The sequence below is a fragment of the Sinohyriopsis cumingii genome, chromosome 1, assembly GCF_028554795.1.
Source record: "Sinohyriopsis cumingii isolate HCF-2022 chromosome 1, ASM2855479v2, whole genome shotgun sequence".
Taxonomy (NCBI): domain Eukaryota; kingdom Metazoa; phylum Mollusca; class Bivalvia; order Unionida; family Unionidae; genus Sinohyriopsis; species Sinohyriopsis cumingii.
In genome coordinates, this window is record NC_142961.1 from 97,794,724 (window position 1) to 97,810,882 (window position 16,159).

The 16,159-nt window shown below is 31.4% G+C and overlaps 1 protein-coding gene across 6 annotated transcripts in view; it reads right to left on the bottom strand.

The window, feature by feature from the left end:
• Positions 1-16,159, bottom strand: part of LOC149807406 (uncharacterized) — a 223,339-nt gene that overhangs the window by 129,223 nt on the left and 77,957 nt on the right. For 5 of the 6 annotated variants that reach the window (XR_016422584.1, XM_089966453.1, XM_089966445.1 and 2 more), the window contains 4 exons: positions 14,947-15,086; positions 12,858-12,983; positions 10,645-10,662; positions 608-768 (listed from right to left, as the gene is read on the bottom strand). Coding sequence is in view for 5 of the 6 variants with exons in the window: in XM_089966453.1 (XP_089822579.1) it covers positions 608-768; positions 10,645-10,662; positions 12,858-12,983; positions 14,947-15,086 (445 nt within the window). In the remaining variant the exon portion in view is untranslated. The remainder of the gene's footprint in view (positions 1-607; positions 769-10,644; positions 10,663-12,857; positions 12,984-14,946; positions 15,087-16,159) is intronic. The other variant, XM_089966430.1, reaches the window with a different exon arrangement.

The window sequence follows — 16,159 nt, forward strand, 5'->3', positions numbered from 1 at the left end:
ACAGAAGTCAAAAATGTGTCATGTATAATTAATGAAAATTTATAGGAATTAGCTCCAATAATATTCTTATCTTAACATCAAATCTGGTAAAAAATCACTGAAAGCAAAATTAGGTACTAAATAGAATGGTCAAAGCTGACCAAGGATCATAAGTTCATCAAATACTGACGTGAACGGTTGACTTTAGAAACTAGGAAGACTTTTTTCAGTGGAAGTGTGTACACCAAATTTCCTTGTTAGCGATGTTCAGGGAGGGGGTTTATTAAAATGGTCAAATGCTGACTTCAAGTGAAAATTCAATCCCCTAATACCCTAATTCTAACCCTTATCCTGGCCCCAAAAGTATATCCTTATAATATACTTTTGCAACAATGATTAAGTCTGCTTAGAAAGATAAATTTACCAATAAAGTTTTATGATTATATATATAAAACAGTATCTGAGAAATGCAGCTTAATATAAACACATCATGTTGATGCTGTGTAATGTTGACAAGAAGATTAAAATTCTGTCCGAAAAATGACACTCATGTCTCACCTGTGCTTTGCACGAGAGAAGAAATACAAATTAAACATTCAATTCATGTACAGAGAAAAAGTCATCATACCAGGGATACAGGAGGTTGAGGTTGAGGAGCAGCCTGGGTGGGTGGGGGCCTAAGTCTATCCAATAAAGCTTGTTCTCTGAGTAGCGCTATTTCTCTTTGAAGGTCATATAATTTTTGAAGGTGTTCCTTTTGTAATCTCTTCAAATCTCGCTCCAACTCATCTGTAGTGAGAGAAAATATACACGGCGTTATGTGGGCAAATGCAACTACATACTAGTAAAGGTGATGGATATGTGCCTGGTTATTAAATATTAAAATAACAAAAACTGGAGTTATTCACACTGTCTTGGAAATGTCTGTCAATTAATATAGCTTTATCTTGATTATGAATCCCAGGCTCTCTTGGTGCTTCCAAATGCTGTTAGTTTGCAAGGTGAAAAGCATGAAGATTTTACAGAAAGGTGAAATGGTTTTTTTTATGATTAGATGAAAGCAAAAACACATTTATATTAAGCCAAATTACTCTAGAACATGCAAGCCTGTACTGATAACTGTTTACATTTGCTGCCAATTTTTTTATTCAAAGATTGTGCAGGTTAAGACTGGAGATTTCTGATTTTCAATTTGATGAAAATTACCCAGCAATACTCTCCACCTGTGATCCATGTCTACCAAACAGTATAAAATTCCCAAACCAAATAAGGAATTATTTTTAAAAAAGTTCCCAGTACTCTGGAACGTTGCTCTGGAATAGATTTCCAGTTGAGATTAGAAATGCCTGCTCTGTTTCCCTCTTCCAAACCCAATATATTCAGTAGCTTCAGAGATGCAGCTAAAATAAATAAACTCCTTTGTATCAGGGCTTCAAGGTAGATTAGTTCTTAGCTAATTGTGTTACCCTCTTTAAATAAAGTCATTTTTATTGTTATTATAGAAATAAAAATTTCAGGTAGGCAAAGCAAAAAAATAATACTCAATATGGTAATCCACTGATTTTTGTGTGTGAAATGATGTACATTTAAAAAAAAAACATGGTCCAATGTCCTCTTTAAAATGGCTATTGTTTTGCTACAAAGGTATAACATTTACTAAAAATTACAACACTGACATTAATTAATAAAAGTATGGAATTAAATTTTACATAACCTTTGTTGTTAAGTAATCCGTTAATAATGCAATGCTTTGTCATCCTGCCTAATACACAATTAACATTCTGATGAAGCTCATCATTCTGAGATAAAAATTCTCAGTAACTTATTCATAAACTAAGTAAAGTGATGCATAAGCTTTGAATTTTTCATAAGAAATTTAGTTTGACACTAAGTTGTAATTTTAAAAAAGAAAATATTCAGAAAAAATAAATACTTGTCTTGCAATCCACTTGCCTTAATTCTTAATCTGAATTGTTTGACTTAATGATCAGTTACCTCCCTTAGTCTATAATACCAAACTGCTTTGATTCATCTCATATGTAGTAACAGTAAACTAGATGTCCCTCTCAACTATGATATTATTTAATTTTAAAACAGAATTGGCTGTTAATGTGGTTACAGTAATTAAAATATATTTGAGGCAGGTGTTCATAGATATATATATACAATGTCTGATTAAAATTAAAGCCACGCTAGTCCATTTAAGCACAGGTTAGGTCTATTAAGACCAATTTTCAAATTATTGAGTGAAAAATGAAGTCTCATTTTAAGTAAAACGATATTGGTGTCTTTATTGTCATTATCCAAGTGCCAAAAGAAACAAAAATATATCTTTCAATGATTCTTTGACAAATTCAAATTCTTTCACAAACAAAATCATGGCCATAAAACCAATTCCTTTGATTGCATACCAACTTGGACAAATCAAGAAATGAGTCCAGTTATAACTATAAACCACTACTGTTAATTCAATGTATTATAAAGAGACAGAAAAGATTTCAACCTTTCAGTCAGTCACTTTCTTATTTCAGGTTACTTTTTCTTCTGTTTGGTCAGTGGTCTTAATTGGGAGGTCTACTTTGCACTGAGAACCATTACATTTTGTTATCAATAATTCCAACAAAATTAAGTATGGCAGCTTATTTTCACAAGTAAATACAAAATATATCTATGAACCACATATACTTCTAAAGGAGGGACATGGTGTTAACTTGCAATGAAAAAGTTATGTACTTAAGTTTTCCATCCTGGTTACTGCAGATAGTCTGCTGGTATTCAAATACTGGCAAAACGTGCTTATAAGACAAGTTCAACTGTAATATGCACAGACCCAGATCTGCTGTCACATAATGTGCCTGCAGATATAGGTCTGCAGTTTGTAAGGAGTAATCAGTAGAACAAACAATACAGACCCTGTTCTGCAGGCTCATTATGTGATGGCAAATCAGGATCAATGTTGTTTGCAGTTTGAGTTGACTTATAATTGAATATCTGTGGTACAGTGAATAAAGTACACTTGCAATATCAAATATTTACATTACAATGTTCCAGTTTCTTATAATTCTCATTTTATGTGTGTACATGTTAAGAGTACATTAGGGAATATATTATGAACACTTAAAGCACGGTTTCATTTAAATTGATGAATTAATAAATCAATAAAAAGATCCAATATGAGTAAATCTCTGTCATATCATGTGGAGAATTCTAAAGCTTGTTGCTAGGCATGCAACTACAAGGTAGCTATCCAAAAGTAAACAAGCATTTTTAACTTTTATCATTTCTCCATTCATTGAAAGACACACACCTATGAAAACTTTGTCTCTTTAAGTTTTTAAAGTGTGTATTAGAATGTTGTCAAGCTTGAAATGTGAATGCAAGTAAATTAGATTATGCACTTGACAGAATTACTTGTAAGTCAGTGACTGAATAGAACCCTAAAATTGCCTGTTTTCAAATGCTAGTGCCAAATTTATGCTGGCAAAACTAGTCATATTTTAAATAATAATTACAGAACATTCATTACAACTGCTAATGATAAGGGAACATCAAAGGCATTTTTATAATTTGCAAAATCAGAATGAACAATTAATTGGTATTTGAGCTAATTTTACACCTTTTGATTTTCATTTCTGCCACAACCTGACATTAGCTGAAGCATCAAGATATCATATCTGAAAATATTTTTAGTTTCAAAAGTTATAGGAGTGGTGGCCAAAATTAGTTACAGTGATCAAAAAATCTGACAAAATTGCTTGTTATTTTAGATCTCAGATATATATTAACTTTTGCCATCTCCACTGAGGTGAAAATAACATTATATGAAGAGAAGAACCAGTAAACTAGTACTGACTGATAAGCATGATCAATGTGTTGGGTTGGACGGTTCATGAAACTTCATATTCATCTCTTTATAGATCAATAATTATTTTATTATATGATATAGTGTAAAGTTCTGAACTCAGGCTTGTTTCAGAACAGCAAAAATGGCATTTCATTTGAAAGACATCTCAAAAAATGGATCCTGATGTCATGTAAAAGTCATCCATGTCATGATAAAGCCATGTGTTGAATTATTACAAATTACATTTTGTCGTGTCATCTAATAAGAAAACACTGTACTAAACCTATTACATTATCAAAAAGTAAAAGTTCAGAAAACTTAACTTTTTACATCATTAAACATAACTAATTCAAATTTTGGAATAGTATGAAATTCAATCTCTTATATCCATCAAAGCATTTCATTTTATTCTTGTTACCTACAATTTATCTACATCTCAGATTAAGTATGAAGCCACAATGTTAATGAGTATTGAATATTACAGCACTTCATTCCTATAAGGGCTATCATTATAACACTGTTCTGGTTATAAGATGAATATGGTCACAGACCCCATTTCTTTAAGTGGTAATAGAATTATATGCATGGTGTACTTCATTATAAAGTGGTCTCACTGTAAGCCCTATCATTATAACACTGTCCGGTTATAAGGTAAATATGAGCAAGTGAACTCAATTTCCTCATTTACCAATCTATAATGTATATCCAACTGTGAACAGCATAGACAAAACATAATGCAGCAGCAGATCTGTCCCTCTATCATAAAAATTTACTTAATTCCAAACTTGAAAATATTCTGACCAATCAGAAGGTCTCATTTAGCAGTGTGTAGAAAGATTTCCATCTTACAAATAAGTGTATTACTTGAAATTGTTATGAGTCTATGCTCTTAAAATAAGTAATAGAAAAGAGTGAAGACAACAAGCTTTGTAAAATTTAACAATTCATTTATTTTCCTAGAATATAAAGTGAAAAATGAGAAAAAAGAACTTACGGTTTTATGAATTAAATCCAAAAATAATCCAAGAATTAAAAGACAGAAGTCCTAGTAATAAAAAATTCTAAGTGAATCTCAGTTCCAATCCCAATGAAATTCAAGATGGAAGGCAATGATGTCTTTATCCAAGAATTTTGTATGCACACATATGTATTTCCAGGGAAAAGAATAACTTGAATTCAAATAATTGGAAGAAAATAAATAATTAGCCCAAACTGGTCACAACAAAATACAACTTAACATATGAAGTGTTGTAAGCCCAACTGACAAACTTCTATCAGAAACAACAGTAATACACTAATAAGACGCAAAACAGATTCCTGGATGAGGGTCAACCTTCTAGGGAAAAAAGTTTGTAACAATTAATACATGCTATTTGTCACATAATCCAGGAATGACTTAATAATTCTTACTCTGAGAAAGAATGAAATTTTAAAAAAAAGTTGTTTACCAAAACTGTCGACGATTTTGGAATGAGGTCAGGAAATAGATACAATGTTTCTATTATTAGTTCCTTATCAATAAAAAAAACCAACAAATCAAACAGAACCGAACTGAATTTCTGGACGATGTCAAATCCAGTAAACAAACTTACATTACAATAGCATGTAATGAAATTTAAAAAATTTGAAACATCAGAAAAACAACTAAATTAAATCAAATATACATAATAAAATGCTGAGTAGAGTTTTATTACAACAGTCGGCTATTCCATCAATACACTACTGATCCTGATTTGGCTGTAAATTATGATGGGAAATAATCTAGATCTATCCAGTGTGTACTGTATACGAGAATATACATTAACCATTGATCATTCCATGCAAATATTGTTGAACAATTTATTCTATTTAATAGCAATAATATTGTATAATAGTGCAGTTGTTTTATAACAAGATTCTTAATACTATATTTTGGTTGAATAAAAAAACGCACAAGAAATAGAAACATAAATTTTGCAAAAGAAATTATTTTATATCTGACAACAGAATATACATTTCTGTGCAAGCAAAGTGAGAAGTATAAATGACTGTATTTGAATGACTATATGATGCTATATAACTATGCTACTAAAGCTGCTATATAACTGTCTTTACTAGGTACCAGTAACAAGGCAAGGCACTGAGAATGATAAAAGCAAAGCAAGTTATTCAAACACCACACAAGAGCTGGAGCTTCTTTGGTCACCTTAGGATATAAAAACTCTGTGTCTTTGAGTTTTGAATTGTCAGAATCATATAGCAAGTAACAATGCCATTACATGATATTAACTAAAAGGTATATTGAAATATATAAATAATAACATGATTTCATCAACGGAATGATCATTTATTTAAATTTTTCTAAACATTTCCTACAAAAAAAAGAATTTCAAAGCAAATACATTTTTAAGAATGATTTAACATCTTTTATGTTATTGGTGTGAATCAGTGAATATTCATATAGATGCATTTCACCTTCCATTTCTTTTTCTTGCTAGTAATCAAGTTGGTAACAATAGCCTATGTTCCACATCTTGCTACCGGGAGTTAAATTCTAAAACAATTGGTGTGAATGTGTGTGCATGTGATATGGATTTATAATGTAGCTTTAACAATTTTTTAATCATGTCTGCAGTGTAGCAGCTTATATTGATGTTGCAAACAAGTAGCATCAAGTCCCAGCAAACTGGTAATCACAGAGAATGAAACTTCAACTGTATTCTGTACATTTGTCCTTATAGTCATTTGGTTTGTATTCACCGAAAACTGTGATACTAATGTAGATTTTATACCTCCAAACCACATTTAGATAAGGATAATATCAAAAAGTCACAGATGAGGTAACTTGAATGTTGCGGTTTCATAATGAATAAGATAATTTTTCCTGTAAATGAATTCAAACAGGTGGATGGACAGACTATTCAGATAAAAATAGGATTACACTCATTGTCCATTTCGACTTCTTGATTAAATTCTATATGGATTTACAAAATAAATATTGTTGGCATAAGAGTCATACAATAACCTGAAAACTTTGAAGCTGAATTTGGAAATCTACCTTGTTATTTTAAAGTGTAAAAGAGACAAGACAATAATAATAGAGTAAAGTTTATTATACAATATTTACTGTATAGTTATGTACACAATTTTAACATGAAATTGTTTTACTCTATATATATATATATATATATATATATATATATATATATAGTACAAAATATGTAAATATTACATGCTACACATATCTTTCCAGGTAAAAACAATACACAAAGTGGGGGGATATTTGCAAAATTTGCAAAACATTTTAAAAATGGGACAGGACTTACTGGATATATTTAAATTGTGCGGTACAAAAACATATTTCAATAAGTGACAAAACCATAAGTTAAAATATCATTTTTTTGTACCACAAAATGAAACAAAGTTGATAATTACACAGGATTTTGTTGTTCTTGTATACCAGACCTACTTCTGAAGTTCAAATTTAAAAATTAAATTCACTCTTTATAATACAATCACCACCAGCATTGTCATAAGTCCATCTCAATTTCAATTTGATATAATGGCTGATAATATAAAAGTATCAGTGATTTAAGAGAAATGGTGGAATTAGGAAGACCTAATCTATTGCAATAAATTAAATTTTTGATATTCTGCAAACTATATGACCGCAAAAGCATGTCCAGGTTGTTGATAGCTTTGCAAGAAACCAGTGGTGGTAATTAAAATATTGTTGGAAAAATAACTTCCATGCCTGACAGGTACTGCAGTTTTCATTTATTGCTCAAATTCATTCAATTCTCATTTTTCTTGCTGAAAGTACTACTTCTGAAGGCATACACAACCAAGTGTTGCATCGCATGATTGGAAATCTTGTTTACATGTGAAAACAGTAAGGATATGTTTTTCAATTCGAAAATATACAACAAAAAAACAATGAAAAATATTTCACCAATAATTTTCTCTATTTTACACTAAAATTTGTTCTCCAATTATTGAAATACCTCAATAAATATTAATTTTTTTCAATTACTTTTGTAAACTGCTTGTAGAATAGATATACCATGGTAATGACTTCAGTGACTGGAAGTTTACTTTAAAAAAGTTTAAGGTGAAAGTTCATTTATTTAAATGTAGCACTACCTATTTATTGAACTAAATCCATTTGCAAGTTCAAATTACAAATTATGATGGAGTCATAAATATTGTAAAGTCTGATTATAACATGCTTAAATATAATATAAATTTTAAAATATAGCATGATTGTGGCATGGCTTACAAAATACAACAACAATTTCAAAAATGTCCTGAAGCTCAATCCCATATTAAAAAAAGAGTTTGATTTAATAACTTGGCAAGAAAGGGATTTAATAAATTAGCAAGAAGTGGATTTAATTTGGCAGGATGTGTTGTATTCTTGAGCAAAAAATTATCTTATTATTGTTTCTTTCTTAGTTCTGAAATATGTTAGCTTATTAAAAAGCTGATAATTGTTAACCATCAACAATTAAGACTTCTTTGTGTTTGCCCTCAATGAGTTCTGGGTATAACTGTTGCTCAGTTCAGGGAAAACAACAGCCAACAGATGTTTATTCAGTCCAAAGGCAATCAAGTACCAATCAATACAGTGGTCTAAAAGAAAGTTTCTCACTTGAATTAATAAATCAATCAATTTACCTACTTATTTAAGGGAAAACATTACCTGCTCTACCAACTTTTGTTCACACCCATTTTCACCCAAACTGTTAGTAGTTTTAGTAATTGCCATATACAAGCACACCCCCCATCTTAATTCTTTTTATTATTTTTGAGTCAGAAATGTAGAATGAAGCTTAAAATCAATCTGATATGCACAGACCACTTGTCACTGTGATGCTCAAGTTACATGAACAAACTGTACTATTACTGAACAGTAACTGGAACAAAACAATTGAAGATGGAGGGATTTGCTATTACAAATCAAAACACACTGCCTTTTTTTGCTCTGCACTAGTGCAAAGTCACAGTTATAAACCCAAGTTTCAATGAATATAGGGGTTGATTTTATTTAATTTTTCTATTCTGTTTCAGAGAATGACTCAAGTTTTTATGAAGATCACTCGTCACTAATGAAATTGAATAATTTACTCCCAAAAGTGGTTTGGGTAGTTATACACACCTGTAGATTTGTTAATCTGAATGACATTACAAGGTCAACAGCCCTGCCCTCTTGTATGAATTTTAATTTTAATAAGTGTTTCAAGCCTAAATACAAAGTTTCTTTTACAAACACCCAATGTCTGCTTTATTCATTATATTGTCAGTTAAAATTATTAGACCCTTTGTCAATGTTCAGTAAATATTTTAAAAATAGTGTTTCCTGACTTAGTGTGAAGTGTATTAGCAAGAATTCTTTGGATCTGAATGGAATCTAGCCAAAAATTCAAGAAATAATGCTTCTTTGTACATATTTACAATGGAATTACTATATAAGGATAAAATGGGATAGCAGCTAAGAACACATACTCAACACTTCAATGCCAATTTTCTTATAATTGTACATGTTCATACCTATTAATTGTTCTCTTCCCAAAAAATAAAATATGTGATAACTGTTTTTAAGTATTTCTCATTTAATATGCAACTAGCTGGTAACTGCATCACTAATTTACTTAGTTTTATGCCACCACCACCTCCCACCCACCCCTGTTATAATAGGGTTTCACTGAAGTTTACCACTTCATGATAAATTTTAAACCAGCCATATGGATACTAAAGCCATTCTTCAAAATTTTGGAATCAAACTGACTTGTCATGGCTTCTGCAACTGACCTCTCTGCCAGAATCAGAGGAACCTTTCTTGCTTAACTTCCAATATCAGTTATTTGCATTTGTTTAAGATCATGTAGCTGAAAACTCCATCCCTACTAAATATCTGCATCAGAAGACATTAAACAAAACTTTTTAAGGATTGCCTAAAACTAAAAGATATATGTGTCATGTCTGTATTAATAAAATTACAAATATATAACAATTCAGATATTATGAAAATACTAAGTCTAAAATCTCCATTTGCAAAACTTCATATTCTCTCAACAACAACTGCAAATGATAATCTAAAGAAAAAAAAGAACCCAACACCATTTCTAGCATAAGATTTTCAGCAAAACATATTTTGGCATGCAAATAAACAAAGCTGGGTCTTCACATGGCAGGATGGAACAGTATTCCAGAAGTCAATGCTGGCATTATAACATGTACCACATTTACTGATGTATCATGCATATTCAACTGCCAACAATGCAAACTAGTTTAGATCTGCCATCATACACCAGCTATCAGAGTGACTGTTCTGTTCATTCTACATAGGATTGTAGCCAAACCTGTGCCAGCACATCGTCTGACATCAGACATATACATAAAACTACACATGTGTTTTGTTGCAAGTAGTCAGAGAAAACGGGTTTGATATGGCATACGGATACAAGGTCATCAAGTCTTGACGGATTCATGTGCCATATCAAATGCATTCTTTCTCCCACCTTGCAAGAAAACATCAATGCAGTTTTGTAATTATTACATACCCTTCTTTCACATTTTCCAAAAGTGTTAACTACAGTTCAAATGAAATTTTAAAAAAGTTTGATTTGGTACATCTCAGAATATTTGTTCTCAAATAATAGTAATAACTCCAACATAGTACTAGTCTCTGTATAATTATAGAAACATGGACTGAACATCAAACACCAAATCATAAAATTAAATGGGTATGTAATAAGAACCTATACAGTTTACAGTTGGATGCACGTTACATATAAGAAAATTTGGTAGCTGTATTTTTTAATAAACACGGCTCAAGTTACCTCTACTCAGTTCGGAGTCTGATAAAAAAGATGACATAATTTCAAATGCTTTTCTCCTGATTGACAGCCAAATATTTGACATTACTTATTTTTTAAAGAAATGGAAAACTGTCAGAAGCAAAACCTCAGAATTAATTTGTTAAATTGTCTGCATTAAATTTAAGGTATTGAAACTATGATCATATTTCTTGTGATATGAATTACTGGGTTAATATCACCAAAATTAAATTTTCATTTGTTATGAGCAGATGAGCAGTTGCAAAAAAGGGTGCTCTCCTGAAATGTTCTATTCCACTGTGACTATATGTATATATTGAATAATAGCATTTGTCACTAAGATTCTCACTAGTTCTTAACTGCTTTAATGTCCGACCATTTACAAAGTAATGTGATCTTTGGCTATAAAACTCCCTTTCACCTTCACTGATTCTCTGATGGCATATGAAGCACTGACTTTATGCATATTATTTCTAGCTTGGATAAGCAGCTTGCCTTCTCAATAAAATATGTCTTGTTTACAGTATGACACAATTTAAATTCTCCTGCTGAAATATGGGAGAACACATAAATTATATAGTAAATGATCCGATTATGATTAATCTATCTTTGATAATATCACACAAACTGTTTATTATCCAGGCAAGATTATCATGCAGATTTCTCTCGGATTCTTTCCTCTCTATAAGTTACAGTTGTAACCTTAGCATCAGGTCCATTTATATTTGCCCTATCCTTCTGCTCAATTGTCACACTTTCATATGCAAGGTTTCCGGGCAGCTTATGCTTGTTGCGATGAGCTGTAATAGTCATCCCATCTTGTGGATAACTGGTCTCATTTTCAGTTTGTCCCACCTCATTTTGGTGATTAGTCTCATTTTCATGTTCTCCTGGATTTAACTGGTTTTCATTAGTTCTATTGTGCAATGGTCTATCCCGATTCAAGATGGTTAGTTGTGCCAAGTTGGCTGACCTATCAATCTGACCTTGGGAATTGTGACGATCAGATAGAAGAGACATATTCATACTTTCTAATGCTTCTAAAGCCCTCAGCCTTCTTATAATATCATCTTCTGAATAACTTTTCTGTGCAGGCATCAGATGATTGCTTTTTCTTTCTTCTGCTGCATAGTGGCCTTTTCTTTTTGTGGTTAAATTTAGTTCATTTCTTTGACCTCTGTGCTTTTGATAATTATGAACTCCCACTCGATCTAATCTTTGCTCAGGATTGCTCCTTCGGCGTAACTTTTTCTGAAACCTACCATTATTTGCCATCTCTGTTTTGACCCTTTCTGAGTGTGAAGTCTTTTGAGGTTCATCTCTCCCAGATTGCTTCTTTTGTCTTCTATAATCCACATCCTGGAGTTCTTCAAGGTCCAATGGAGGAACTTCTAGCTTCCGATCTTTGATAGGTCTTGTGCTATCACCATATTTTCCATCTCTCTTTTTATTATCCCTCAGCTTCATTTTCCTCCATTTTCTGTTCAAACCTGATAAAGTACTGTCCTTGACCTGGCCCCTATTATGTTTTGACCATTCATTAATAGATCTGTACTCATCAAAGAGGTGGGTGACATTGTGAATAACTGTGTGACCTTGCTTATCACGATTCTCTCTTTGCTGAAAGAGTCCATTTGTTTTTTTTAGTTCCTCATGCTTTGATATTACATTTGGATCCAAAGCTTGTCTGTCAATATTAAGCCCAAAATTGCTTTGGTCCACTCTTTCTAATGGATAAACTGTAGCTACTGGTGGTTTTGTTAAATGACTTTGAGCTGCACTTTTTGTGCCATAAAGTTCATGTCGTTGAGGGACAGGGTAATTAATATTTGTTAGATAGTTTTTCTTTGTGTTGTTTGTAATATTTGTATTTTCAAAAGCTAGGTTGCCAACATTTAAAATGTTATCTGTTGTCCTTTGATTTGATTTTGGTGCATTTTCTTGTTCACCCTGAGTGGCATCAGCCTGTTTTTTGCCAAAATCTTCTCTTGCTGGACCAGCTGGAAAACCAATAAAATGATCCAATGCTAGTGAAGGGACTTTCTGAAATTGGTTATCAGTGTGTGGTCTGCCCATCTCTGTCTCTCTTTCAACCAGCCTGTTAACCTCATTATAGGAAAAAGTCATCCCTCTACCAATCCCACCAGCTACATTTTTAGAATATTTTAAATCTGAGTGTGGTAACTTTGGTTTCCTAGCAACTGGTGGTTTCCTACCTTCTTTGTCCGTCTTCCGCCTGTCCCTTGCCAAGGTATTCTGTTCTTGCAGCAGTAACAACTCTCGATGGAGCCGCTCATTCTCCATCTCCAGCATGCTGACTTGTGATGAGTAGTCTTTTTTCTCTATTAAGGAAGATTTATTAGATAGTAATCCATCAAATTTACACTGAACATGGTTTCTGAAAGCTGAGTTGAACAGTAAAACATAGCTTAAAAATTATTTTGAAATATTTATTGTGAATATGACTGATATTTACTTAATGAAAGTGTTAAAAGCTTGACACTAAAAACATGATATTTTTTTTGTATGCGAGACACATTTTTATGTCTTTAAGAGCAACCTCATCAAGTTTACCCAAATGGCATGCATTAATTGTTTCATTGTCATGTAGTCTCATATGAGTTATCAAACATTGTAACTCTTAGTACAGAGAAGCTGATATGGCCTACTGCATCAAAAGTAAACAATAAAGGGCATGTCAGTAGCAACGAACAGTCATTTAATGCAATGGGGATGTTGTCTTGACTCAATATAAAAGCAGCCTGTTAACTTAAAATTTTTGCCTGAAAACGATTTTTAAAAATTCTAATATTTTGCTTGTCTTTTTATGAGTGAAAACTTGCAACATTTTTGTTTCAAAGAAATTCTTCCCCATAAAATCTGGTTTACAATTCTTGTTTCTGTTAATTATCATATGGCTTGTTACAAAGTCAATGCCATGGGTTGATATTCATGTAATTTTGATAAGTATCAATTTTCCCTAAAGCCTGAAACTTGAAAAATAATGAAAACTTGCATACGATAGCCATGTGCTTTTAGTGGTCCTGTCTAACTGACTCACCTATAATTAAAGTTACAAGAAAATTAGTAGTGAATATAAATTTTTCGAACTATAGAGTTCCTTTTTTCCTTTTTTAAATTTTTATCATCCAAAGAAAAATCCTGACATGTAATTCAATTTTTATTTTCAACTGAAATCATCAGCATAAGAAATTAATTAGACCACAGCTTTCATCTTTGTTTTCAGAGAACATCAGTTAATTTATTTTACATTTTACTTGACAGAAGTATCATGGGAAGGAAGAAAGCAATTCTAATATATATTTAATCTTTCACATACAAGCCAAAAAAGAAACAATATTCTGTCTCTTGTATATCCAATTCAACTGCATTTGCTTAATCTTAGTACCTTATTTAATCTTATTAGAAATTATACCATACATACCATACATACTGTAAAAATCTTAGTACCTTATTTAATCTTGTTAGAAATTATACCATATATATTGTAAAAATCTTAGTACCTTATTTAATCTTGTTAGAAATTATACCATATATATTGTAAAAATCTTAGTACCTTATTTAATCTTGTTAGAAATTATACCATATATATTGTAAAAATCTTAGTACCTTATTTAATCTTGTTAGAAATTATACCATATATATTGTAAAAATCTTAGTACCTTATTTAATCTTGTTAGAAATTATACCATATATATTGTAAAAATCTTAGTACCTTATTTTAATCTTGTTAGAAATTATACCATACATATTGTAAAAATCTTAGTACCTTATTTAATCTTGTTAGAAATTATACCATATATATTGTAAAAATCTTAGTACCTTATTTTAATCTTGTTAGAAATTATACCATACATATTGTAAAAATCTTAGTACCTTATTTAATCTTGTTAGAAATTATACCATATATATTGTAAAAATCTTAGTACCTTATTTAATCTAGTTAGAAATTATACCATATATATTGCAAAAATCTTAGTACCTTATTTAATCTTGTTAGAAATTATACCATACATATTGTAAAAATCTTAGTACCTTATTTAATCTTGTTAGAAATTATACCATATATATTGTAAAAATCTTAGTACCTTATTTAATCTTGTTAGAAATTATACCATACATATTGTACAAATCTTAGTACCTTATTTAATCTTGTTAGAAATTATACCATATACATTGTAAAAATCTTAGTACCTTATTTAATCTTGTTAGAAATTATACCATATATATTGTAAAAAACCATATAATACATATTGATCTACAGGCTTGAGGTGCAGCCAATACCTTTCTGGGTTTTGGGCTTGACATCCTGGCTCCTTTTCAGTTGATCCTCAATGGTTTGGGCCTCTGCCAACATCTGGGCCATCTGGGCCAGGATGTCAGGATCATTACCACCATTCTGCAGGTATGCCTGACGAATTGCACTGAAACACATGACAGGCAACTTTAGTAGTCATGTATTATTTGGCACTTACCACGTCCCACCCCCCAACAAACCCCCTGGCATACACAGAACAAATTATTATGCAGAAGTATTGTAACATAAATTTGAAGGTATACTATTTATGAAAGATGTGTGTTAATTTTGACTAATAAACTCAAATGATATAGCTTTAGATTAATTTATAACTGTCAGCCATATTGTTATTCTGGAAAACCAGATATTAATGCAGATATAACAAATAATTAATTTGATTGCTTTAAGTAAACTACATCAACTGACTTGGTGATATGCACAGGTGTTTGCATTGTACATGCCAAGAGTTCATATGAAGGTAGTAAGCTCCACAGAAACCTTGGCTAACACAAAAGAGGCAATATGAAAACCTACCACCTATCCTTCAGCTAGAACAATGAAAAAATGTCTATAGATTTGTATCAAAAAAAAAAGACAAGCTTGGTTATAAATGTGCATAAAGAGACTGATGAAAATTCTCATAAGAAGATCAGGAGCTGCATGCAGAGCCCACAGTGACAAGCACTGGTTTGAAATGTGTGACTTTGAACCGAAAGTCAAATGGGGACAGCATGTATGTATCAGAATTAACTGTCCTAGCTTCATAATGATTCATCTCAGTTTTTATGAACAAAAAACATCACAGTAGGTTAGCAAATATAAAGAAGTTAAAAAATGTAACTCAAACCTGAATGCAAAATTTTCTCTGACTGAGACAGTGACCCCAAACTCAATCAGGCAAGAGTATGCATGCTGCAGAAATAATTATCTTCACTTTATAATGATTCATCCCATATATGAAGAAAGTCCACCAAGGTATTAAGGAAGTATAAGCAAATGAAAGAACCAAAACTGTAAAACAAAGTTTCTATGTCTGTAACCTTCATTCCAGAGTCAAAGTGGTGAGCATGCATGTCACTAAATGAGTTGTCTAAGTTTAATAATAATTCATGCCAAATATAAATAAAACCTACCAAGTGGTTTAGAAAATATAAGTGAATGAAAAAACTTCTTCCAAACCTTAATGAAAAGTTTCTATGA